This window comes from Cucumis melo, chromosome 2 (assembly GCF_025177605.1).
Source record: "Cucumis melo cultivar AY chromosome 2, USDA_Cmelo_AY_1.0, whole genome shotgun sequence".
In the NCBI taxonomy this organism is placed as follows: domain Eukaryota; kingdom Viridiplantae; phylum Streptophyta; class Magnoliopsida; order Cucurbitales; family Cucurbitaceae; genus Cucumis; species Cucumis melo.
In genome coordinates this window covers 8,422,993-8,448,808 of record NC_066858.1, presented here as the reverse complement: position 1 = coordinate 8,448,808, position 25,816 = coordinate 8,422,993, and the positions used below count along the sequence as shown (strand labels likewise).

Sequence of the window (25,816 nt, the reverse complement as noted above, 5' to 3'; positions counted from 1 at the left end):
CTTTTTATGAATTTATAATTCCATTATGACTTCTAAACTTTTAAAATGTCTGTAAGTTATACTCTAATTCAATTTTAATTTATTCTATAGAAATCTCTCTGAACTTTCTAAACATTTATTTACGGTTATGAATTATTTTGAAAAGAATCTATGAAGCTACTGATCTCTATTAGGATTCAACAAATGGTAAAGGTGAAAATGAGCATGTATATTAAAGTGTTTTAATTAATGTGGACATAATACTAATTTATGAATTTGTAATTACATATTTTTCTTTTAAAAAAATGTGTACATGTATTAAATGTTGGAAGCGTGCAACAATTAAAATCCTACATTCAATTGAGTTCAAGACCAAAATAGTAAAATTTAAACCTATAATTTGTCAGATTAGTTTAATTAAGTACATAAACTAATTGATTTAAGGTTCATGGATGAAGTGTTAAATCACCGATTTGATTCGTTAAATAAGTTTAAATATTAAATCGAACACTTTGACACTTCCATTATATTTCCTTACTGGGTGGGCTTTGGTAATTTGTCAAGGACAGCATCAAGTACAATTCAATTTAGGATTAATCACATTGGAAAACAGACTAATGAGTTCGAACTCCAGGACCATCTACATGATCTGATTTCATTTTAAATTACAAGTTAACGTTAAAACTTTTGTAGGTTTAGGGTTTAAATTTCATATCAAACACTCTAATCCAAATTCTGTTATCGCTCTTTGTAAGCCACCAAAAGGGTTTTTTTGCCCCATCTAAGAATCACCATTTATTGTTGTAGCTATCACAAGAGATTCGATCAGAAATTCAAGAACCATGCATGGAGATGAGCATGGAATCAGGTAAGGTACTACGGAAGTTAGTTTCATCCATAAGGGAAATAACTCAACCAACTCAAGCAGAAATCCACATACACAACTCAAAAGCAGCTGCCAAAAAGCTCAAAGCCTCTCTCAAATCATCACGCGTGTGGGAAAATTGTGATCTTTTGACACTCGTCCCGGCAGCCACCATCGGATCACTGCTCATCGACGTCGTTGATTGTACCGAGAAAATTGCAGAGGCTGTTCAAGAACTTGCCTCTTTGGCACATTTCAAGAGGGCCAAGCCTGGTATGGTGTCTGTGGTGAAATCAGAGGCCGCAGTACAAAGTGGAAAGGAAAAGGTGCAGCCTAATATTGGTATTCCTTTTGTTACAATACCAATCAGTACAGGGTGAAATTGAGAATGTGATTATATGGAAATGAAACCAACAAATAATCAGCTTTGGTCTTTACGTCTTATGATTGTAGTAAATTTGGTTGAGGCTGATGTTGTTGGTTGATCTTCAAAGGGCTTATTTTGGGTAGTTTTTATTCAGTAATCTAAATTAAACATTATATTATTTTCAGTTGATTAGTGGACTGTTGAGACAGATATATTTATAAAACACAACAGAAGAAATTTCGACCCTAGAAAGTGTGGTGTAAAAGTTTAGCTAATAACATAAATTTTTCTTTTTGGTGGATGTTTATATGGGATGTTTTTGGACTGGAGTGCAAAATCGTCGTAGAATAGAAATAGAAACAAAAAACAAAAAAGGTTTGGGTGACAGATGGCACCCTAGACCCACTAAACCTAGGAGAGAAGTTTAGTTCTTTTGAAAGCCCAAATTAACATCGTCCCACACATGCACTGGCCCAAAGCATCAGCCCCCCAGAACAAAAAATCGGCCTCATAGGAAGATGCCCACTTCTGCCAGGCTTAAGTCAACCCAAATGTGAAACTCGGGCATGCCCTCCGACTCAATAAGTTGTACGATTATCTTAAGGGATAGTTGCAAATGTATCAATTATATTCAAAATAATTAAGTATATAGCAACATTTTAAAAAAATTACAAATATAGCAAAATTTGTCAATGATAGGAGTCTATCATTGATAGACCATGTAGTAAATGTTGGTCTATCACTGATAAACCATAAGGGTCTATCAACGATAGAAGTCTATCATTGATAAACTTTGCTATATTTGCAATTTTTTAAAAATATTACTACATACTTAATAATTATTCTAAAAATTGCTACCTTTTATAATTATCCTTATCTTAAAGCGATTCTGGAATCTATCACACTACAACACTTTTGACAATGTCATATGGTATTTTATTAAATGATGATGGATGGACTACATGGTGACGGTTTTGGAAAAAACGCCTCTTTTCAAGGTAAAACTAAAATATGAAGTCTAACGTTGATGTCAATATGTAAGTGTTGCATTTCGGTGGAGCTAAGCGTCGTAGTTGGAAAACATGCAAAACATAAGCACATTAACAAAATAGTTGAGTTGCGGATCTCGCTTTCATTAAGATGTTTCATGAATCTGCTCGAATGGGCAAATAGGTGTAAAGAGCCCCATCGTTCTTAAGATAAAACAACCTCTAATTCGTTGGTAGGAACTGCACTAGAACCAACGGGTGTATCAACACTCGGTAGATACTTAATTGTTCGAAAAATTTAAAAAAAAAACAGGTTAAAGTAAAGGAAGATAGAAAAGATGAGAGATTAAAGAAAATGAGAGAGCTTAATCATTTGTGTTATTGGATGATAATGAAATGAGAAGGGAAGGCACATATTTGTAGATGTGAAAGCCTTGTAGTAGGAAGGAATTTATGATGACACGATCAAAAAATGGTGTAGTGGTTGGGATATTCTTACAATTAAAACATAACGGTTCAACATTGAAAATGTAAAGGGTTGAAAACGGTTCTATTAACGATTGGTAACGGCTTAACAATTCAGAAAATTAAATATAATTAAATTCCACCGTTTTAAACCAAAAATAAAAAAAAAAACCGATTTCAAAATAATTTTTTTGGCAATAATATTATTTTATTCCTCACCTCTGGATGAACGGTGGCGGTGCCATGCTCGTGTGGAGATATTGGTGAAGCCACTTTTTCCTATCTCCTCTCCCTCTCCAATATACATGGGTACCCCTTGGGGCCCAAACCCACAATTGAATGTTGTTTTCTTAGCAATGTAGGAATTTCATCTTAAATAAAATAATATTTTTTTGCTTTCTAAACAATTGTTCATTAACAATCCCCCACTTGAAAATTTTAATTTTTTTTCATCGAGTAGTATCTATCTATGTAATACTCTGCTTATGATCTAGTATAGGATGTCATTTGCTTGTTGTGTGTTCTGGGATTGGAAGATGCGTTATGAGTGATGGAATTGATAGAGAAACTGTTGTTGTGTTGAGATTACTCCGCACAGTTGCAACTTAACAAAAGAGTGTGGTAAACGCTTGAGCTGAGGAGGGTACGAAGATGTAATTAAGTATACAGAATGACTATGTGATATGATCCACGTAATGCGTTATGTGAAATAACTTTCGTATGTGTTGGGAGTTATGATGAATAGTTTGAAAGGAAAGGGCTTTCATATGATTCATAAATATTTGTTAATGAGATTTGACTTGTTTAAATTGCCTAATGCATTGAGATGATTTACTTCGAACTTAGAATTACTATTGAAATGTATAACTATTTGAATCACGTGGTTTAACGAAAATAATTGCAACCCGTTACAACTAAAATTTATTCATTAAATGTATTGGTGAAAAACTCCACTCACAAGTCGCTTTCGTCTAATCTTTCAAATGTTTTGTTTTATTTCCTCCCCCTAGGTAGGAAAGCACAGGTAGGAACAATTAGTGTTTAACTTGCTAACTTGATCGCCTGCTATGCCATAAAAGCACCGCATCTTCTTGGTAGTCACCATTGTCAGCTTACATAACATGTAGAGCTAGGCGAGCAGAATCAAATGTTATTTTTTAGACTTGTATATTATCATATTGTGAAAACTTCTTGTACTTGTTTCAAATGTACTCTTGATAATATAAATGAAGTATTTGTTATCCTAAAAAGAGTTCTTATCTCGCGTTAAGCTTGTTTGTTGTGTTTAATGTGCCTACTAGGTGTTTAGTGTGTTATCTCATGGAGAGATACACATTGAGTGTACATGGTCACATAAAGTAATATTTGACGGGGCGTGACATGTTGGTATTATAGCATAAGTTATTAGGAAGAGTCTTAGTTAGAGTCATGCATGTAGAGAGTCACACAATAGAGTTCTAATTGTTTATTGTAATGATGTGTTATAGGAAGTTATGGCACCACGAGGAAGCTGAGGTGAGGTAGGCAAGTGAAAATGGGTGTTTTCATTACTACGAGTGCTAATAGAGTGCAAGAATCTAACGATATTTCTAGTAATCTTCATGACCCTGTTGGGCAAAACGCAGAGGAAAGAATGTTTGACCGCTTTGCTCAAAGATTGGTTGATTGCTTTATGCCTACCACTTCCACTGTAGATAAGAGACTTCGCATTGAAATATTGAAGGCATTGGAGGCAATGACCTTTGAAGGAACAACAAACCCAACTGATGCGAAAAAGTGGTTAAGTTTGATAGAAAACAAAATTCGGGTGATGGAGTGCCCTAAAGACAAGAAAGTGAAGTTAGCTTTCTGTTGGAAGGTAGTGCTGAAGACTAATGGACTCTTCATACAGCAAAAATTGAAGGAATAAGCTCTGTCTCATGGGAGAAGTTTAGAAAAGCATTTCAAAATAAGTTTTATCCTCGTTCATTTTGTGATCCGAAAGGGAACGAGTTTATGAGTTTAGTACAAGGTGACATAACGATCATGGAGTACGAGAAGAAGTTTACTGAACTAGCTAAGTATCCATTAGCATTTGTGTTTGAAGAGATGGACAAATGTAAGCATTTTGAAGATGGTCTAAGAACAGAAATTCGAGCATGGTGACAGCCAATGTAGACTGGTCAGATTTCTCTAAATTGATTTAGGCTACCATGTGAGTTGAGAGATGCTTAGCTGATGAAAAGAAGAATAAGAATGTGAAGGGAGGACAAAGCGGCCAAAGCATTTACAGTACGCGAGAAAACGAATGACGTGATGAACACACGTGTTTTGTGTCAAGCGTTTAGAGAGGGAATTTTTTATCTCATTCTCATGCTTATTTTTTATCCAGAATAAACTATAGTGGGAATTTTCAAAGACAGAGCAAGAATCTACAGAGAGGAAATGTCCTAATATGGTTAGAGGAAGCTTTACAGAAAAGACAGACGGCTAGACCAAATCCAAACCTTGGAGGAAGGCCTGGTTTTTCCAAGTTTTGTTTCAATTGGGGTCAATGAGGACATTTTAGTAAATATTGTCCTAAATTTGGAGCTCAAAATACCCAAGGAGCTATATCACAATCTGTGAACCAACCTTATCACCCAAGTGGAGTTGAAGAAGGATCAAGTAGAGTTAAAGGATCTGAAAGACCCAAGTCTCAAGGAAACGTTTGAGCTATGACTCAGAGTGAGGCTAGAGCAAGTCCTCATCTAATTACAGGTTAGTTAATGATTTGTGACTTTCTTACTCTTGTGTTATTTGATTTTAAAGCTACGAATTCTTTTATTTTTATATCACATGCTAAGTCCTTGAATTATAAGATAGAACCTGTGAGGGTGGGATGTTAATTAGTACACCTTGAGTTAAAGTATTTGTAGAATTAGTATGTAAGAATTGCGAGTTGAGAATGTCATATGCGAGTAGACTTGATTTTATTCGAATTTGTTGAATTACACATATAATCTTGGGAATGGATTTCCTCACCAAGTACCATGCAGTGTTATATTGTTCCAATAAGGAGGTAGTGAAAGACCCTTGAAAGTTTGAAGTTAACTTTGTAAGCAATAAGAAGGTAGAGTTGGCATGCATAATTTTTGTATTCAAAGCAAGGAAGTTAACAAAAAAGGCCATACCGCCTACCTTACTTGCGTAGTTGATACTTTGACAATAAGAGAGGAATCAAGAAGTGTGGCAATATTTTGTGAGCATCTAGATGTATTTCTGGAAGAAATCAGTAGGTTACCCCCGAGAAGAGAAATAGAGTTCAATATTGAAGTGGTACCAGGAACTATACAAATTTCTTAAACCCCTTATCATATGGCACCAAGCAAGCTGAATGAACTAAAGAGCTAGATAGAAGAATTATTGAAAAAAGATTATATTCGACCTAATACCACACTTTAGAGATCACATGTTCTATTCGTAAAGAAAAATGATGGTTCAATGAGGTTATGTATTGATTACCGACAATTGAACATGGTAATAATTCGAATAAGGTAACATTTAGGAACAAGTACCCTTTGCCAACTAAAAGGAGCCTCAATGTTCTAAAAAAGAAACTTTCATTCAAGTTATCATCAACTAAGAATTAATGAATCAAATATACCAAAGATATCCTTCAGGACGCGTTATGGGCATTATGAGTTTCTAGTAATGCCTTTTGGCTTGACCAATGCCCCAACTACTTTTATGGATTTGATTAATAGATTGTTGCATCGTTACTTGGATCAGTTTGTCATAATTTTTATTGATGACATTTTGATCTATTCACAAGACGATAAGTGACATGCGAAACACCTAAGGTGTGTGCTACAAACCTTTAGAGAAGAAAAGTTATTTCAAAATTCATCGTGATATTTTGTTAAATCAAGTTATGTTCTTTTCTCACATTCTATCTTCAAAAGGATTGAAAGTTGATTCGTAAAAGATTGAGGCAATTGAAAGTTCGGTACGCCTTAAAACAACTCCTAGAGTTCGAAGTTTTTCTTGGATTGGCATATATACTAGTACAAAACTGGACTTTATTGTCGGTTTAAAATCGAAATTAAAGGCCTTTGATGTCGGTCGGAAATCGACATCTTTGATAGTGTCATAAAAGCCCTTTAATGTCGGTTTAAAAGTGACATTAAAGAAACCTTTAATGTCAGTTTAAAACAAACATTAAAGGCCTTCAATGTCGGTTTTGGATTGACATATTTAATAGTGTTATTAAAGGCCTTTAATGTCCATTTAAAATTAATATTAAAGTGGCTAACAATGTTGGTTTAAAACAGACATTAAAGATCTTCAATAATATCAGTTCAAAACCGACATTAAAGCCTTGTTTCTGGATGCATTTTTACAGATTTATTTTTATTAAATTGTTGCATAATTGTCCATTTTTTATGACTCAAAATAGTTAAAAACCGACATTATGGGTCCGTATACAAAAATAATTTTTCTTATGCCAAAAAATAAATACAATTAATATTCTTTTATAAACTATAATATATCTCTTTTACATATGTATATACAAAATGGAATCTTGTTATTATGTTTATATATATATATATATATATATATATATACATATATATATATATATATATTCTACAACAGTACATGAAACAAGACCCTAATACAACTTAAATAAGAAATCCTAAACTCCTTCGCAATCTTAACCTTCAACGATCGCTTAGGTTTTTACCTGGTCGCCTGGCTATCTACATGATAGCTTAGCTTTTAACCCAATCGTCTGGCTACAAGGAATATATCCTTAACTTCATATTTAAGGGATTAATTTTCCTCCTCCCCCACCCTTTGACTGTTTTGTTTCTTTAAGCACAACCTGTGAAATTGAAAGTATAATCAAACATAATCTTTTTGTATTTGTTGTTTCATGCATAAGAACTAATGATCATATATAGATATGACTTCAGTCATTCTATAAACACTATCTAAATCAACCATTTAATCTTTAGAATTCTAACAAAGTAGCTTTAAAAAAAATGTGGCATCCTAGCAGCTTCAATGCATTTAATATTTCAATGGTTAGAGCTAAACTTCCCTATATTCGCGATCATAAATCTTACAAATCTGATGTTGTAAATACCTCTCTCTGGCGTAGTGCAAATTTTGTCCTACATTATTAACAGCACTGTAACGCTCCAAAATTTGGAATTTAATTTATTATCTTAAGAGTAGTTATTGAAATTTTGGATGTTTTGAATTAAGTGACTTATGAACATTTGATTTTTATTAGACATCAAGAAAATATCTAATGGTGATATTTATTTGGGAAAAAGATTGAGGTGATGGGTTGATTTTGATTTTTTATAATGGAGATTTGTTGGGTTTAATTAAGAAAGAGATTAGGTGATTTAATTGATTAAATTAGGGAAAAGAGAAAAGAAGAATAATAATAAGCATATTATTTTTTTTCTCTTTAAAAGGCCCATTGGGACCCGTGCACCATTAAACTACCATCCCCTTCATTGAGAAAGAAAAGAAAACAAAAAAAAACCCTAGCTGCCGCCACTCCGCCGCCACTGTCGACCACAGCCCTCCGTCCATCGTTCTCCAGCCAAGCGTCGCTCGTGAAGCTTCGTCGGTCGCCGTCGTCTCACGCCGACCATTCTCCACGGATCGAAACCCGACCCACCCAGCCGACCGCTCCCGATCGAAGCGCTCGTCAGACCCGCATCTCCAGCCGTCCGTTCTCCATCGCCGCGTGCAACCCAACCCGCGTCTCCTCTGCCTGCAAGCCGTCGTCAAGCGGTCGCGTTCTGTCTCTGTCGCTCGAACCCAGAAGCTCGACCCGCACGTTCATGCCTCCATCACTACGTGAGGCCGACCCGACCCATGTCCCTTCTCCGCGACTCGAGCAGCGCCCGCACCATTCCGCGTCGAGCTGTACACGCGTCGTGCCTCACCGTAGCCTAACCGCACGTCCGCGTAAGCCACGTGCGCCCTAGTCGAGCCGCGCCTTCTGCCGCAAGCCGCGCCCACGTCCCAGCCTAGCCGCTTCACCTGTCTCGAGCTAACCAGCCGGTTCCTCTCTCCAGCCGAGCCAGTGGAGCCGCCAAGCTCCTTTTAACCCTATTTTGACCCATATTTTCTCGGTAAGTCTCGGTAGGTTTGATTTTGGTTTTAATCTATCCAGCTAAGGTTATTTTGACCCTAACTAAGTCAATTGTTGGATTAAATTGACTATAGTTAATTGGAAGTCGAGCTGGTAATTTGTCCAACTAAGTCTAAACCGAGTTCGGCCTTGATCTTGGATAAGTCACTTCAAGTGGACTTTTGGACCTAAATTCTTTGAGGGTTAAATTATTAAATTTTGGTTTCCTAACCATTTAGGACTTTCGCTGCTTGGGGAGCGTGATTTTACTGCTAGAACTCGTTAAGCAACCTCCAGGTAAGAGATTCTCCTACTAGACCTTCAAATTACATTAAAGAGACTGCATGTATGAGTATATGGTTACGCACGATTAATAGCTAAGTATATAACTCGAGGTTATTGAGGGAGAGACTGATATTGAAATTGTGCCTACTGGTTGAATCTATGGGTAGCGTGAATAGCACGTCGATGCTACCGCCTTCGTCTTAATGACATAGTTTTATGGTTGAGGATGACGAGATATGATATGTCATGGTTTGATATGTTAGGCATGATGTGACATAATTATGACATGTTATAATAGGCTATGATGTGATTGATGAGATGTGTACATGTTATGGGTAGGGTGTATGTTAGCTTCTATTAGAGTCGTACCCATATAGGTGTCCTTCAGGATCACCACTATTATGACACAGACATGATGGAGAGATCCGACAAGGTTGCTCAAGCTTATGACTGCGTATTCCGACGAAATTACCAGTCTGACATTGACATTGACATAGACATGATGTGAGTGATCCGATGGGACCACTCACCGCCCGATCGTCTTAGGTGTCCCCTTGGGTTCACCAAAGACTAGCTTGTTCCTACGGGATCACAGATTGCACGTGTTCGGGGACGTGCCAGTTCAGGGGTACCACTCTTCAGAACTCTAATAGGAAGTTAACAGACATCTAGTGGGACTAGTAGTGGGTCCCTAGTAGTGGGTCCCTTACTGAGTATTTTATACTCACTCTTTCCATTTCCATTTTTCAGACAGAGGTAGAGGTAAGGGCAAGGGCAAGCTGGCAAGCGACCAGAAGTGACTGTGGCGAGCCATAGGGATCTTATGCTTTCGCTTCACGTCATAGTTCAGACCTTGACGTTTGCATTTTAGTTTATTCGTTATTTGTCATTTTATCTCTTTAAAATTTAGATAGAGCCCGAGTTAGGATTTCATTTCTATATTTGTCTCAAATCACATTTGTCCATGCTTTTTAAATGAAAATTTTGAGGTTTTTGTTTTATTTTATTTTTCTAAACTTTACAAATTTATTTATCTTTTAAATTAGTAATGACTTCGACTTAGTATAAGGAGTTGGGCCGTTACAAGCACAAACATCATTTTATACATATCAGGAAGGAATAGATAATTAAATTTTCAGACCAAAATCAGATCTTTCAAGCAAACGATAAAGACAAAAGCAAATAATCCAAATTACGAAAGCTTTATGAACCTTCACATGCACACATCTAATGGTAATTACTTACTCTCTGCATTTTCTATTTTGGCAAATCCACCCACAAGAATGTTGTAAGTTACCAAGCTCATTTCTATGCCTTCTTCTTTCATTTTTCTAACACAAGATAGTGCTTCTTCCTTGTCTTACGAACTGCATAAGCATGAATAAGGTTTCACATCATTGAAGCTTACTGTTATCGCAAGATGACACACTTGAAAAAACATTTAGATTGAATTAATATAGTAAATGTACTTTGGCAATGACATTTCTACCATCATAATATATGTTTCAAGCATAAAATACTCAATTGACCTTCTATACACACCAATCAAACTTTAACCATATATGTCAATAATGAAGCAAAAATGTTAAGCTAACATTAAGCTCAAATTAACGTATGACAAAAGAATAGTGGAAAAATAGAAATAGTTATTACTTTGTGTAGACATGAGACAATGTTCTATTCCCCTAGCTCGTATCTTTTCAAAGGTTTCACGTGCACGATGCATATCACCTCTCCTTGCGTAATAATTCACCATCAAACCATACTCTTTACTAGAAGACTTAAAGATAATAGATTTCATCCCAAAACAACAAAAAAGATCAAAACAATTAATATTAAAATGCTCAAATTTAGACTTTTCACTTTTTATGTATAAAATTCAGCAAAAGGTGAATGCGAGATGCCTTAGAGCTTGCTTACAATCATGCTCATGAATAGATCATCGTTAGTGAAAAGTTTGGCCAACAAAAGGCATTTAAATCTCTCACGGACCTAGAAAAACTACCTAAAACAATGACTCAAGAAGAGAAATAAACTATGGAAAATGCAGTCTATGGTGCCATAGTTCTAAATCTAAGTAACAATGTTCTTAGGGAGGTCATTGGTGAAGAAACAACCTATGGAATGTGGAAGAAATTGGAAGAACTTTATCAGCACAAAGACTTACCTAATCGTGCATTTGTGAGGGAGAGGTTCTTTACCTTCAAGATGGATGACAACAAGTTAGTGACAGAGAATCTTGAAGAATTCAAGAAGCTGTCTTCAGAATTCAAAGAATTGGGAGACAAGATTGCTGATGAAAAAAAATCGTTCATTCTACTCAACTCACTTCTAGAAGCATATAAAGAAGTCAAAATGGCTCTCAAATATGAAAGGAAAAAAATCACCACAGATGATGTCATTTCAGCAATAAAAACTAGAGAACTAGAGTTAATTTCACAATGGAGAGATCAATCAAATGGTGAAAGTCTATTCTCAAAAGGTAAAAGCAAAAACCACTCAAAAGAAATCAAGAATTAGAAGAATAAATCAAAGCTTGAATGCACATTTTGCCACAAACGGGGACACCTCAAACAAGATTGTTTCTTTCTAAAGAAAAAGCAAAATCAAAAGAAGCAAAAAGAAAAACATCAAGAAAAACCAAAGGCAGAAGCATCAGTTGTAGATCAAACTCCATTTATGTATTCAAACGCTTTAACCATTTCAGAAAGTCAATGAAAACATAAGGTAATAAAGAAACTTATGATTGGGTTCTTGTTTAGGGTGTTCATTCCATATGACACCATTAGAGGGATGATTTACAACATACAAAGTTTGGGATGGAGGCCTAGTATACATGGAAAATGACAATGCTTGCAAGATTGTAGGTATTGGATCTATTACTCTTAAATTCAAAGATGGGACAGCAACACTTCTTAGAAATGTGAGGCTTGTTCTATCCTTGAAAAGAAATTTAATTTCTCTTGTTATGCTAGACTCCATAGGCTGTAAATACAAAGGTTCTGCTGGAAGGTTTTATATATTAAAAGACTCCAAGATTGTTCTTATTGGCACAAAAATCAATACCCTTTCTTATCGAAGAAGTGCCCATGAACCATGCTACACTAATTGTTTCTAATGATAAGCTAACTGAAGGGGATTTGTGGCATAGAAGACTTTCCTATATAAGTGAAAAGGGATTGAAAATATTGTCAGAACAGGGCATTATTCTTAAAGGAGTGGCTGAAAAACTTTCTTTTTGTGAGCATTGTGTAGTGGGTAAGTCCACAAGGCAAAGTTTTCAAAAGGCTAATCACAAGACCAAAGACATCCTAGATTACATCCATTCCGACCTATGGGGACCCTCACAAACACCATCTTTAAACAATTCTAGGTATTTTCTATCCTTTACTGATGATTTTTATAGAAAAAGTTGGGTTTATTTCTTAAAATCTAAAGACCAAACTCTAGGAAGGTTTAAAGAATGGAAAATCATGGTAGAAAAACAAACTTCTAAATAAATTAAATGCCTAAGAACTGATAATGGTTTAGAATTTTGTAGTGAGGAGTTCAATAATTTTTGTAAAGAACATGGAATAAGGAGACATAAGACTGTTAGATATACCCCCAACAAAATGGTGTTGTTGAAAGACTAAATAGAACAATAATGGAAAGAGTTAGATGTCAAATGTCAAATGGTTTAATTCCAGAAAAATTTGGGCAGAAGTTGTTTCTTATACTGTTTATACTTTTAATAGATGTCCTCATCACTCTACAAATTTCCTAACACCTGAAGAAAAATGGTCTAAACACCCTCCAAATTTACAAAACCTTAGACTTTTTTGTTGTATGGGCTTTGTTCATCAAAGTCAAGGGAAATTAAAACCTAGAGCTATAAAATGTATGTTCCTAGGTTTTACAGAAGGTGTTAAAGGTTTTAGAATGTGACATCCTATTGAAAAAAGATGTATAACTAGTAGAGATGTGGTTTTTAAGGAAGATATTATGTTTATGTTTGATAAATCTAATGAAACATTTTATTCAAATTTATAAGTCTAATAAGATTGAGGTGGAGCAACCACCAAACTATGAATCGAATAAACTTCCTAGTACCATTGAGGAAGAATTAGAATCAAGTAGCTCCATATCACCTACTTTAGAAGAAGCTTCTCAAGAAGAAGAAGATTTATCACATTATTCTTTGGCTAGAGATAGACAAATAACAACTATTGTTCCTCCTAGATACAGTGGGGCAGATTTTATAAGCTTTGCCCTAAATGATATGAATCATCTAAATGATGATGAACCAAAAACATTTGATGAGGTTGTAAGCTACCCTAAGGCTAAACATTTGATAAATGCCATGAATGATGAAATGGAATCTCTCACTATTAATGATACATGGACTTTCGTAAAACTACCTAGAGATTATAAATCATATCGTGCAAATGGATTTATAAACTAAACGAAGGAGTTCCCAGTCTCCAACCTCCTAGATATAAAGCTAGGCTTGTTGCCAAAGACTTTACACAAAGAGAGAATTGACTTGTAACGATCCAACTCCTTATACTAAGCCGAAATCATTACTAATTTAAAAGGTAAATAAATATCATAAATTAAAAAATATAGAAAATAAAACAAAACCTCCAATACTCATTAAAATCATAAACAAATGTATGTAAAGATAAAATTAAATAAAAATTCTAACTCGAACCCTATCTAGTTTTAAAATAAAATATATAAAACAAAATAGAAAGTGCATCAAATCAAATGTCATAAAACGGAAGCAAAATGATCCCTATGGCTCGCCATTGTCACTTCTTGTCAGTCGCCAGCTTCCCTATACTCTTACCTCTAATTCTGCCTGTAAAATTTAAACATGAAAGATTGAGTGCAAAAATATACTCAATAAGGGACTCATTACTAGTCCCGCTAGATGTATGTTAACTTCCTATTAGAGTCCTGAAAAAGTAGTACCCCTGAACTGACACATTTCGAGCATGTGCAACCTGTGGTCCCGTAGGAACATATCTAGTTTTCGGTGAACCCCAAGGAACACTTAGGACAAATTGGTCTTTTGTGTACCCGAAGGGAACACTAAGACAATCGGGTTGTGAGTGACCTCATCGAATCACTCATAATCATGTCTATGTCAATGTCAATATCCTAATGGACTGGTGATTCCATCGGACTAAACAATCATAAAAGGTAGTGATCCTAAGGGACACCCATGTGTGTACGACTCTAATAGATGAAGCTAACAGTACACCCTATCCATAGCATGTAATGTGTCATAACATTATCACAAACATGGCATAACATAACAATCATAGCATACTTATCCAAATATCTTAATCATAAACATAGCACAGTCGTCCTCATCAACATACTACTATTCATAACATAAAATCAGTCATCAACATCAATCATTATTACAATGTCAATCATCCTAAATAACATCGAGTTATGCAATTTAGCTATCGTCCATGCATAACCATACACACATATGATCTCTTAATTTCAGTCGAAAGTCTAGTAGTAGAATCTCTTACTTGAAGATTAGTTAAACCAAGATTTTCCTAGCAGTCATGGTCAAGCTTCTCAAAGGAAAAAATCCTAAGCAACAAGGGTAAGTAACTAAGTTTAATAATTTAACTCGCATATGACCAAGGATCCAAAAATCCAGTTGGTTTAACTTACTCAAAAATCGAGGTCGAAATCGATTTAGACTTAGTTGGACAAATTCCCAGATTGGTTTCGAGTTAAATCTAGCCAATTTAATCCAACAATTAATTAATTAGACTTCGAAATTAATATTTGTTGGGCACTAACCAAAACCCACTCAAACTTACCAAAAATTAGGAAAACAAATATCCAAAATAGGTTTGGCAGCTCAAAAAGGTCAGGTGGCTCAGCTCGGCTCAGGCTAAGGCTGGCAGTGGCTCAGATGGCTCACAAATGCAAGGGCGGCTTGGGTAAGGGTTTACGTTCGGCTCGGCTGGGCTTGGACGGCTGAGGGTCGCACTGAGGATACGGCTCGCACGCGTGCTCGACTGGGGAAGTCAACGACGCGGGTTAAGACTATCGCAGCTCGGGCTTTTTGTGCGTGATTCGTGGCGGATGAAACGATGGTAGACGGCGGCTACCGACGGTGGATGGAGATGCTGGCAGAGACGGAGACAGATGGCTGACAACGAACCTTGACAGTAGCAGACGAGCAGCGACTCGCGACGGAGACGAACGGAGGAGATGCAGACGGAGGCAAGGTGCTTGGGATAGTCAACTTGCGAAGACGAGAAGACGGCTCAGGTCAGTTAGGTCGGGCGATTGGCTGAAGGAGGGGCTCGCAGACGGCAATGACGGCTGACGACGGGGGAAGACGCAACGACCTTCGTGGCTTCGTGCAGGGGCGGAGAAGGTGGCGGCAGCTAGGATTGATCGAAAATTATTTAGGGTTTGGTTGAAGAAGATGCTTGATGTTCCCGAGGCTTTAATAATAATAATAAGTATTATTAATATAATTTTTTCTTTTCCTTAATTTCCCAATTAAACCAAACAAATCTTCTCCCACTTCATTTAAAACTCATCAAATCTCCTATTTAAACTCAAATTTCTCTCTCTCTCCAAACCAATCCATCTTTTATCTTTAAATAAATATCCTTACTGGAAGTCATACTCATATCACATAAAAGAATACGAAGGTGTGGCATTCAAGATGGGCTGACCCAAAACTAATCCCAATCCCACTAAACATACAGCCCAACAATTTTGGATTTAGAAAACGCATGTAGATAATAAAGTCTTAACTTGTACAACAAGTGAACTAGACCCCAGAACAAGATAATCCTTCTCACAGAGTCATTTATTTTATGAATTTCATTTTATTGAAGAAGCTGCCCTTCACAAAAGTGATTTGGGTGCTATATTATTAATTTGATGACATTATATGTGTCGAAGAAGTTAGGTCTCGAAGAATTTGATGGTCGTTCTCCTACCTATTCTAATAGAATATTATTGATACCGTTTTAGTTAAGATTTAACTTTGCTACTCAATTTAGTTCAACTATTTGAGCTTTTGACTATGTTTGTGGAATTATGTAATGGAAAGCCACATTCTTTTGCCCACATATATGAGCGTGATCCTCAATAATCATGTTTAATCATTTCAATTTGGAACAATAATTAGTTATATAAGCTTTGAAAAATAAACTATATATTTTGATCCAATAATCCTTATAACTGTAATTTTTAAAAAAATATAATGTAAACGGTGGGACTTGAATTAGAATCTCAATGGAATATCACTTTACTTACTTCCAGTATGGATGAAAATCTTGAATTACATCAAGGTGTCATATTTTATTTCATTTTGTTTTAAAAGAAAATGTGTCTACTACTCATTGCTTCATGCTCTTAAATATAATATAATTATTTGTTCCACGTAGAATCTCGCTCTATATTGTATTTTTTTCAAGAATGTCTTTTTCTTCGTACATCCAATTATTTTACAGAGCTAATTATGTTATTTAACTCACTGTCATTTTCATATTTGATTGGGATTTCTATATGATCATTTCATGAAGAACTATTATACAAAAGCAATATTTGTAACTTATCAAATCATCCTTGGCCTAAATTACAATAAGAAGGAAACAAATTTGAAAGAAACCGTTGCATTCTTCAAAAGAATATTCTTTTTCTTTTTTCTTTTAATTCAATAAACCTCAAATAATAACGTTTTAGTAGGTTGAAACATGCATATAACCTTTTTTTTTAGTAAATTAAATAATTGGAAGTACGAAAGATTCGAATCACAGACGTGATTATTAGTACGCACTTGAATTTGGGTAGAGCTAAATTCACTTTTTAAATTTCAAATCACCACCCTATCTCTCTCAACTTCTTAAATTTTATCCAAAATCTTAACCATTTCAGACGTTGAAACCTGTTATAAAAGTGATATTGCAAAGGAATATAAGTAAAATTGGTATATTTTATGGAAATTACTTTCATTTGATCTATTATTAAATAAAAAATAATTATATTTAAATAACTTATAGGCAAAGTTAAAAGAAGGAAAGGTTTTAGGATGAACTCATTGAAATAAGTAATGTGTATGGAAATTTTAGCGGTGAATATTTTGGTGCCGGTAAGTTGACTTAATAGTTAATATTCCAATATCGGACACGTAAATGTAAGAGAAAAAATTAAACAGAAAGAGATAATAGATAATTGGGAATAAAAATAATTAAGTTATGATTTAAAGTTTGATATGTAGAAGAAATATATAATAATAATAAATAAATAAATAAATAAATAAAATGGGATACAGATGGCATTGTGAATGAATGATTTGTGGAAGACATAGCTGGAAGCTGATGACTCAAAACGTTAGGTAATCAAAACACTAATACATCCTTTTAACCAAACATAAACAATTAAGTTCAAATTTGTCTTTTCTCCCATTTATTTAAAATTACTTGATTTTAGAAAAGTGTTTCAGGTGCATATTCTCCTGTATACCCATGTGCAACTTATTTCCTTCTTCAACCTAACATTAAATTCATGTGCTCTATCACTAGTAACAGTGATATAGTTCATCTCTTAAACCATTTTTTTTATTAGCCTAAACCCCATTGTAACTATTATTATTTGTTTATTTATGATTGGACTGAGTTGAATAAATATATATTCACAATTTCAACCCATAATACAATGATCTTAGTTTCATCAATTCAGAATAGAGAAAGAAGTAAAACAAAAAAAAAAAAAAAAAAAAAGAAAAGTTAGTATGGAACTCATGTAATTAATCTAAATATTTACTTGTGCAAGGCACGGGGTAATACATTAGTGATTCTAGGATTTAACCTATCATTTATTAATTCTCTGTTTTTGGAGGAGAGAGTGAGGATTTTAAATAGGTTGTGTTTTTAGAAAAAGGTCATATTCCAAAAAGTTTAGTATCTGGCATGAAGTATGTGTGTAATTTGGTAATTGGTAGGTATAGATGGGTGAGAGAGGGTGTCAAAACACGGTCGTTTTGGTAGGTTCTGGAAACTAAATCGAAAACCACAAACCACACCACGAAATTTCTTCCACAATTCCTTTTTGTTCCACAACACATCCCTCGACACGTGTCTCTTACTAACCCAAATATCACTCTTTTTACGTGACTCCCATTTCAAAACAACCACTATCGCCACAAATCTCTATTATCTTCTTTTTCCTTTCCTTCGGTTATTTTTTTATACCCAAAATATTTATACCGTATAAAATAATTTTAAAAATAGAAAAAACTTATCGATTCACGATAAAAAATATAAAAAAAATGTCACATCGCCAATAACGTACATAATATATTTGGTATACGATCGTTTTGATTTGAGTATTGTTTCATACACGATCTTTTAAATTTGGTCGTTTATATTTGGATAGCCATTTATTTTTTCAATTCTATCTTTTAATTTGGTTACATCATCGTTTAATTTGGTTATACAATCATTTAGATTTGATTGTTTAGATTTGAGTAACTTAAATCTAAACGACTTTTTTTTCCAAAAATTTAGTACACCATCCTTTAGATTTTGCTAAACGGTTTTTTTAAATAAATTTGGTAAACGATCGTTTAGATTTAGTTACTGCAATCTAAACGATCTTTTTCAAGATTTTTTATACGCTATCTTTTAGATTTAGTTACCCTAATAGAAATATAAAAAATACGATAGAAATAAATCGAAAAGAAAAAAACGATGGAAAGAAATTGTAGCGAAAAAAAAAGAACATGAAAGGACGATAGAAAGAAATCGTAGCAAAGATGACAACAAAGACAGAAGGACAAACCTCGAATATTTGAAAAATGACTAATATGTTTTATTACACGCGCCTAAATTTTTAGTAGTTTGTTATATTTACATCCGTTTATATTAATCTACATACTCTCTTTTTCACTTACTATCATATTTTCTTGGATCTAATTAGTTTTAGACTTCCTAATTTTTTTATCTTAAAATAGATAACTCAACTACTACATATTAAAAAGTTTTATTCTCTTGTTTTTTAGGTGTCTTTTTACAAATAGAACAAAGCTGCAAAATATTTACATTGTATAAAACAATTTCGAAAACAGAAAAAGCTCACAGGTTCACCGTGTAAAATACCAAAAATGTCCCGTCAACAACGCGCGCATAATATATTTGGTATACTATCATTTAGATTTGGTCATTTAATTCGGCAATTATTTTTTAATTATGTTGTTTAATTTGGTTACATTTAAAATTGGTTACACGATCGTTTAGATTTGGGTAGGCTAATCGTTTTTCTTTTGGTACACAATCGTTTATATTTGGCTAAACGATTTTTAAAATTTTTTTTGTATGCGATAAATTACTTTTTTTTTACACGATCGTTTATATTATTTTTTTAGACGATCGTTTAGATTTGTCTATACAATCATTTATTTTTTCAAGATTATTTAGTACACGATCGTTTAGATTTGGATAAATGATTTTTTTAATCATTTTGGCACGCGATCGTTGAGATTTACTTACACGATGATTTGTTTTTTACACGATATCATTTACTTTTTTTACACGATTGTTTACATTTGGCTACTCTAATCTAAATGATTTTTTTCAAGATTTTTTTCAAGATTCTTTATACACGATATTTTAGATTCTGCTGTTTTTTGTATACGCTAGTTTAGATTTAGTTACCCAAATTTAAGCAACATAAAAAAGAAGAAGAAGAAAAGAAGAAAGATGATTGAAAGATTAAACGTCGTATAAAAAAAAGAGGAAAAGAAGAAAGACGATGGAAAGAAATCGCAGCAGAAAAAAAAGAAGAGAAAAAAAAGAAAAACGACACAAATCGCAGCAAGGAAGAAGACGATAAAAGAAATCGCACGAGGAAGAGAAGAAATTAGGCGAAAGAGCAAAGCTGAAATATTTAAAAAATGACTAATTTTATAAGGTTTTGTTACATGAACATAAATAGTTTGATATTTCGTTACTTCATCGCAATTTCCTATTTTTTATAATGAATTGTAGCATTAAATTATCTATAACTTTTAAAGACGTAAAGATATTTATACAATAATGTTACACAACACTCATAATATTTATAATATTTTTGGTATTTAAAATAGAGATATTTGTTTCTTATCTTTTAAATAAAAATCATTTATGTGCAAAAAGCTATAAACTGTATAACAATGAAGATTTTCCCATCTTATACTTATATTTATGATATCAACTTTTCCATTTTTACTTATTAATGTTTGGCTGACGTTGGCACTCCTTTTATACATCTTATTTTGTTTAGGGGAATACTGTCGTAGAATTAAAGTGTACGTAAAGATATTTTAACCTTAATTTAAAAGGAGAATTAAACCCACTTGAGTAATAATAATAATAATAAAAATTATACAACTTGAAAACCATATATATCTAAGACACACACCAATAATAGTTGATACTTTCTGTTTGTCACACACTCTCAAGCTAGCTATCATCTTGGATCTTCCATCTTTACTTTCACGCGTAGTTTCCTTTCCTTCTATATATATGTATATGTACACAGACTCCATTACTAATAAATTCTCATAAAAAGTGAGAATTTTTAATTAGACCATCTCTTTCTTCTTCCATTCCAAATACAAACTAATTTTGAGGTGGTTTTGAACCATGGAGATGTCTAATGAGAAGAGTGGGGGAGCTTTGGCTCGTTGGAGTGATGTTCTCAAAGCCAAAATTTCAAAGCTAAAGGCCAAGGTGATTGAGTTATTTAAGAAGACAAAGAAACTAGCCAAGGATGATCCAAGGAGAATAGTTCATTCGCTCAAAGTTGGTTTAGCCATCACTTTGGTGTCATTGTTTTACTACTTCGAGCCTCTGTACGATGGTCTCGGCGCCTCTGCTATGTGGGCTATCTTAACTGTTGTTGTCGTTTTTGAGTTCTCCGTAGGTAAATATGTATGTTTGTTTATGTTGTAAATTTTAATAAAGTAGTATATGTTTTAACTACTAAACTATTATCGTTGGTTTTGTCTGTCGCAATGTTTGTTAAAATAGGAGCAACGTTTGGACGAGGATTGAATAGGGTTTTGGCGACGTTTCTAGCTGCGGCTTTGGGATTTGGAGTCCATTTTTTGGCGGATTTGGCTGGAGATAAAGCCCAACCTATTATGTTGTCGCTCTCTGTTTTCTTTCTTGGTATGCAATTACAGTTCTAAGCTTTTCAACTATATAATTTCTTTTATTCATACTATACTATACTAGAGATTATTGTTTTACAACTTCAAACAAAATTCAATTACCTTTCAAATCATCATTCACTTTGCCCATCAACATTGAATATTGTATTACATTTTATTCTTCAGTCATGAGACTAGTCATTATTTTTATTCGTAATTATTTCTAAAATTTTATTATATTTTCCACCTTCTCTTGATTCTCTTGCTTCATCATTCTATGAATATATATATATTTTTAAAGATAAATTAATACTTTAAACTCTGTGAGAATACACAATTAGTGGGACATCCAGATGTTTCTTTTTAAATATATATAAATTTGAGCAATAATTTCTTACATTTTCTTTAATTCATTTCCATGTGATAATCGTAAACAAATAAATTATTTTAATTTAAAATAAAAATAAAATATAACATAATTAGATTATGAGTTCTGGCACTATGAACTTAATTTAAGTTTGGTTAAATGTATGGGTTTTAAATGTTTTGACTTCACTTTAATTTGGTAATTTCTATAAACTTAGCAGTTTCAATTATCACTTTAGTGTTTTTTGTCCAAGAATATTTTGTCATTTAGTGGGGAAATAAAATGCCTATCTTCGGTCTAAATACATCTTAGTTATCTCTCTTAAATTGATCTCATTCATCTCACCTTAAAACATGTCCATTTAAATATATATATCTCAATTGGTACTTAGACAAGGTTTGTTTGGTACCCTCATTTTGTGTTTTTTTTTTTTTTTTTTTTTTTTTTTTTTTTTTTTTTATAAAAGAATTAACTTTGTAAATACTATTTTTAATCTCGACTGTCTTTCCTTGTTACCTATGATATATCAATAGAATTTAAAAAATCTAGTCAAAATTTAAAAACTAAAACGTATTGTTTTAAAAAAGTTGTTTATGTTTTTAAAAGATGCCAGGGATCCTAAGAAAATAGAAAAATAGAACTTTTAAGAACAAAAACAGAAAATGAGGTGGGTATTATTATTTTTTGAAAAGAAAACCCTCCAAAATATTAAGCTGTAGTAGTAGTAATAACAAGCAGGTTAAAAGTTTCCGACCCGATCTAATTGTTTAGTAGGAGGACATATATCTTAATCAATTTAGATTTGCTTAATTGGCCGTGTGCATGTTCACCTATGTCGATCCTATGTTTGATATGAGTATGAATACGCAGCTGCAATAACGACATTCGTGCGTTTCTTCCCTCGAATAAAGGCGAGATACGACTATGGCTTCCTCATCTTCATCCTGACGTTCTGTTTAGTATCGGTGTCAGGATATAGAGAAGATGAGATTCTTAAAGTTGCCTACCGGAGAGCTCTTACAATTCTCATTGGAACCTTCATTGCCATTCTCATCTGCATATTGATATGCCCTGTTTGGGCTGGTGATGATCTTCATTCTCTTGTCTCCAACAACATTGAGCAACTCGCCAACTTCTTCCAAGGTATATGTTCCCACTAGCTCTTATCTCTTTTTCGTTGGGTCACATGCTCTTATCTCTTTTTCGTTGGGGCCACCAAAATGTGACCGATAGTTTCACATTGATCAACGTAAAAAATAGTAACAGTACTAATAAAAATACCTGGATTTTTTTATCCAATACTTATAATTGGGGACAGGCAAATTTAATGATTTACATCTAGTCATGTTATGACAACTTTTAAGAAATCAATTATCAAAACTTGATTAGAAAAACATAAAAAAAGAAGAATCAACATACATATTCACATTGTTTGTTAGTTATGCATGGGGCACAAGAAGTAGAGCAATTTTATTATTAGGAACAATAATACCATATTACACATTGGACAGATCTCTAGGGTTAGGAAATTTAAATTGGTATAAATTATAAATTGCAAAGACTAAAATGAAGAGATGATTTCATATATAAATAAAATGAACCAAAATATTTATGGATATAGTAAAATATGATAATTAAGAGCTCACTAGAACTACCCTATATCTGATATGTGTAAATGTTTTAAACATGTAAAATAATTTTATTTCATTAAACTAACTAGAATTTCAGTAGTATAAAATGGTTATATCTATAGAAGGTTAGGGATTAAAAGTGATTTTGAAAAACTTAGTTTTGATATGATAGGGTTGATTTGTTATTTTTGAAGGTTTTGGGGTCGAATATTCAAATGAATGGAAAGAAGACGAGAGGATTGTTGAAGGATTTAAGAGTGTATTGTCATCAAGACAAACTGAAGAGTCACTTGTTAACTTTGCAAGATGGGAACCACCCCATGGCACCTTCAAGTTTCGTCATCCATGGAAGCAATATAGCAGGATTGGAAGCTTGACTAGGCAATGTGCTTATCGACTCGAATCTCTTAACACCTACCTTCTCGCTGAATCTCAAGTAACAAACTTTCTTCCTTCCAAACATTTTATCATAGCATTTATTTCATTTAGTTTAACTTTAAAGTGTTTTATTCTAAAATTCAGTCATACTTTTGCAAAGAATTGAAGTTTTGTTTTGTTAAACCTACTTAAAACGAACCCAAGTCTAGACTAAAAAACTATAAAAAGTAGTTTTTAACTAAAAGTTTAATTTTTGTTTTTTTTTTTTTCATTTTAATTTGACTTTGAATTTAAAAGTATTTGTTCGGAAGGCTAATTATTAAAAAGTCACTAAGAGAAATTAAAATTAAACCAATATAATTAAAATAATTAACAAAATATTAGCCATAATAGAGAATTAAGAGTACATAACATCTTAATTAGGTCGACATATTCTTAACACTTTTTATCATATTCTCTGTTTCCAAAATAATGTATTCGTTAATTTTAAAAAATAAAGAATATTATAAAAAATTATCATCAAATTTAGGGTTTAGGAATGAATATTTAGCCATGGAGTGAGGTAAAGACAAACTCACCTTTTAGAGATCATTATTTCAAAAGTGTGAATATGAACCTATAGTTTCCACTCATGTCAAAAGGTCACGCTTTCAAATGTGTTCCACCAACGTAGAGTTGTACACCATGATTAATATCAAACCAAATCATATCATTAAAAAATAAATTGAGCTCCTAAAATTACCAGACTACAAAAATAACTAATGTCAAATAACCATGGGAAACCAAATACAAAATTTAACCTAGGAAGTAATACATTTGTCTATTTGAGATGCTCAGAAAAGTAAAATTAACAAACATTCTGTTGTTTTATACAGACTCCATTACATATCCGAGACCAACTCAAGGAATCTTGCACGAAAATGAGCACTGAATCAGGCAAAGCTCTGAAGGATCTAGCATCTTCCATAAGAACAATGACTCTACCGAGGTTGCCAAACCCTCACATCGAGAAGTCAAAGGCAGCAGCGAAGGACCTGAAGGCAGCGTTGAAGATCAGACCGTGCAATAGCAGCATTGATCTCCTGGAAATAGTACCGATGGCGACTGTGGCTTCTTTGCTCATTGATTCCATTTCTTGTATTGAGAAGATTGCAGAGTCAGTTGGTGAATTGGCGTCACTTGCAAATTTTAAGTGTCTTGAGGTTGGGAAATCAGCTAGTTTGAAATTTCAACAAGAACAGCAGCAAAAGTTGGCAACTCCAGCAATTGTTAGTGGCCATTGTCATGTCGTTACTGTAGATTAGTGATAATGCTTCTTTACAAAATCTTTTTTTTTTCTTTTATCTGTGGAATTGAAGTTCACTTCATTGTGAACCATATTGTATAATAAGAGATTTAGGAACAACTATACAAAATGACTACATTTTTAGAATACAGTTTAAGAGCCTTTGGTTTTAAATTAATGACTAACCTTCGTTTGAAAATATTTCACACTTCCTTACATTTATTATATTGAAATTTTGTTAGGAAAATTCTTTAGGACCAGCAACATCATGTTAACATTTGTCACTCTTTTTCTTAAAATACTATGACTGGAGCAATATATACACTACAAGAAATTATTGCTCTTCCGATGCCCATTTAGACCGTCGGGAGAACAAGCATCAGGAGGTACAATATTTCCTGACACCATAGACAAAGCGTCGAACTATATCTTGACGTGTGACTTGAATCGTCAGGAGATAGAGTGGCACTCCCGACACAGACAAATCAGCGTCGAGATATATTGGAGCATTCCCAACGTTTTGTTGGCTACATCAAGAGTATCACTATATCTCCCAATACCGTCATTGAAGCATTGGGAGATATCAAAGCATTAAAAAATTCGAGAAGGTTCTCCCGACGACTGAGTTCTGGCGTCAGGAGTAGTGTCAACTCCTGATTCTTATCAAGGTGTGTTGAGAGTTGCCTTATAAAAATCCTCCTCAATTTGTATTTTCTAGATTTGAGAAGGGACAACAAGAGAGAACGCCGAATGCCACTGCACAACGCCCCCTTGCCACCGCTGGCCATTCCACCCTTGTCGTCGTCGACCCGTTTCCTCCCTTGCCAAAATTGTCCCCTAGCTTTCATCTATGATCCCCCACCACCCTTTCCCTCACATGTCGCCATCGCCTCCTTTCGGTATATAATTTCTTTCCTC

General features: G+C 33.8%; 2 protein-coding genes across 2 annotated transcripts; both read left to right on the top strand.

Annotated features, from left to right (window-relative positions):
* The first annotated feature begins 792 nt into the window (after positions 1-792).
* On the top strand, positions 793-1,322 carry LOC127147755 (aluminum-activated malate transporter 8-like). Its single transcript, XM_051080900.1, has one exon. It carries the CDS (start codon positions 826-828, stop codon positions 1,222-1,224), a length of 399 nt encoding a protein of 132 aa, XP_050936857.1. The 5' UTR covers positions 793-825; the 3' UTR covers positions 1,225-1,322.
* A 19,221-nt stretch (positions 1,323-20,543) lies between these two features.
* On the top strand, positions 20,544-25,076 carry LOC103491946 (aluminum-activated malate transporter 2-like). The gene is made up of 5 exons (XM_008452074.2): positions 20,544-21,008; positions 21,116-21,256; positions 22,475-22,747; positions 23,430-23,671; positions 24,489-25,076. The coding sequence occupies exons 1-5, from the start codon at positions 20,729-20,731 to the stop codon at positions 24,915-24,917; spliced, it is 1,365 nt and encodes a 454-aa protein (XP_008450296.2). The 5' UTR covers positions 20,544-20,728; the 3' UTR covers positions 24,918-25,076.
* Positions 25,077-25,816: the final 740 nt, after the last annotated feature.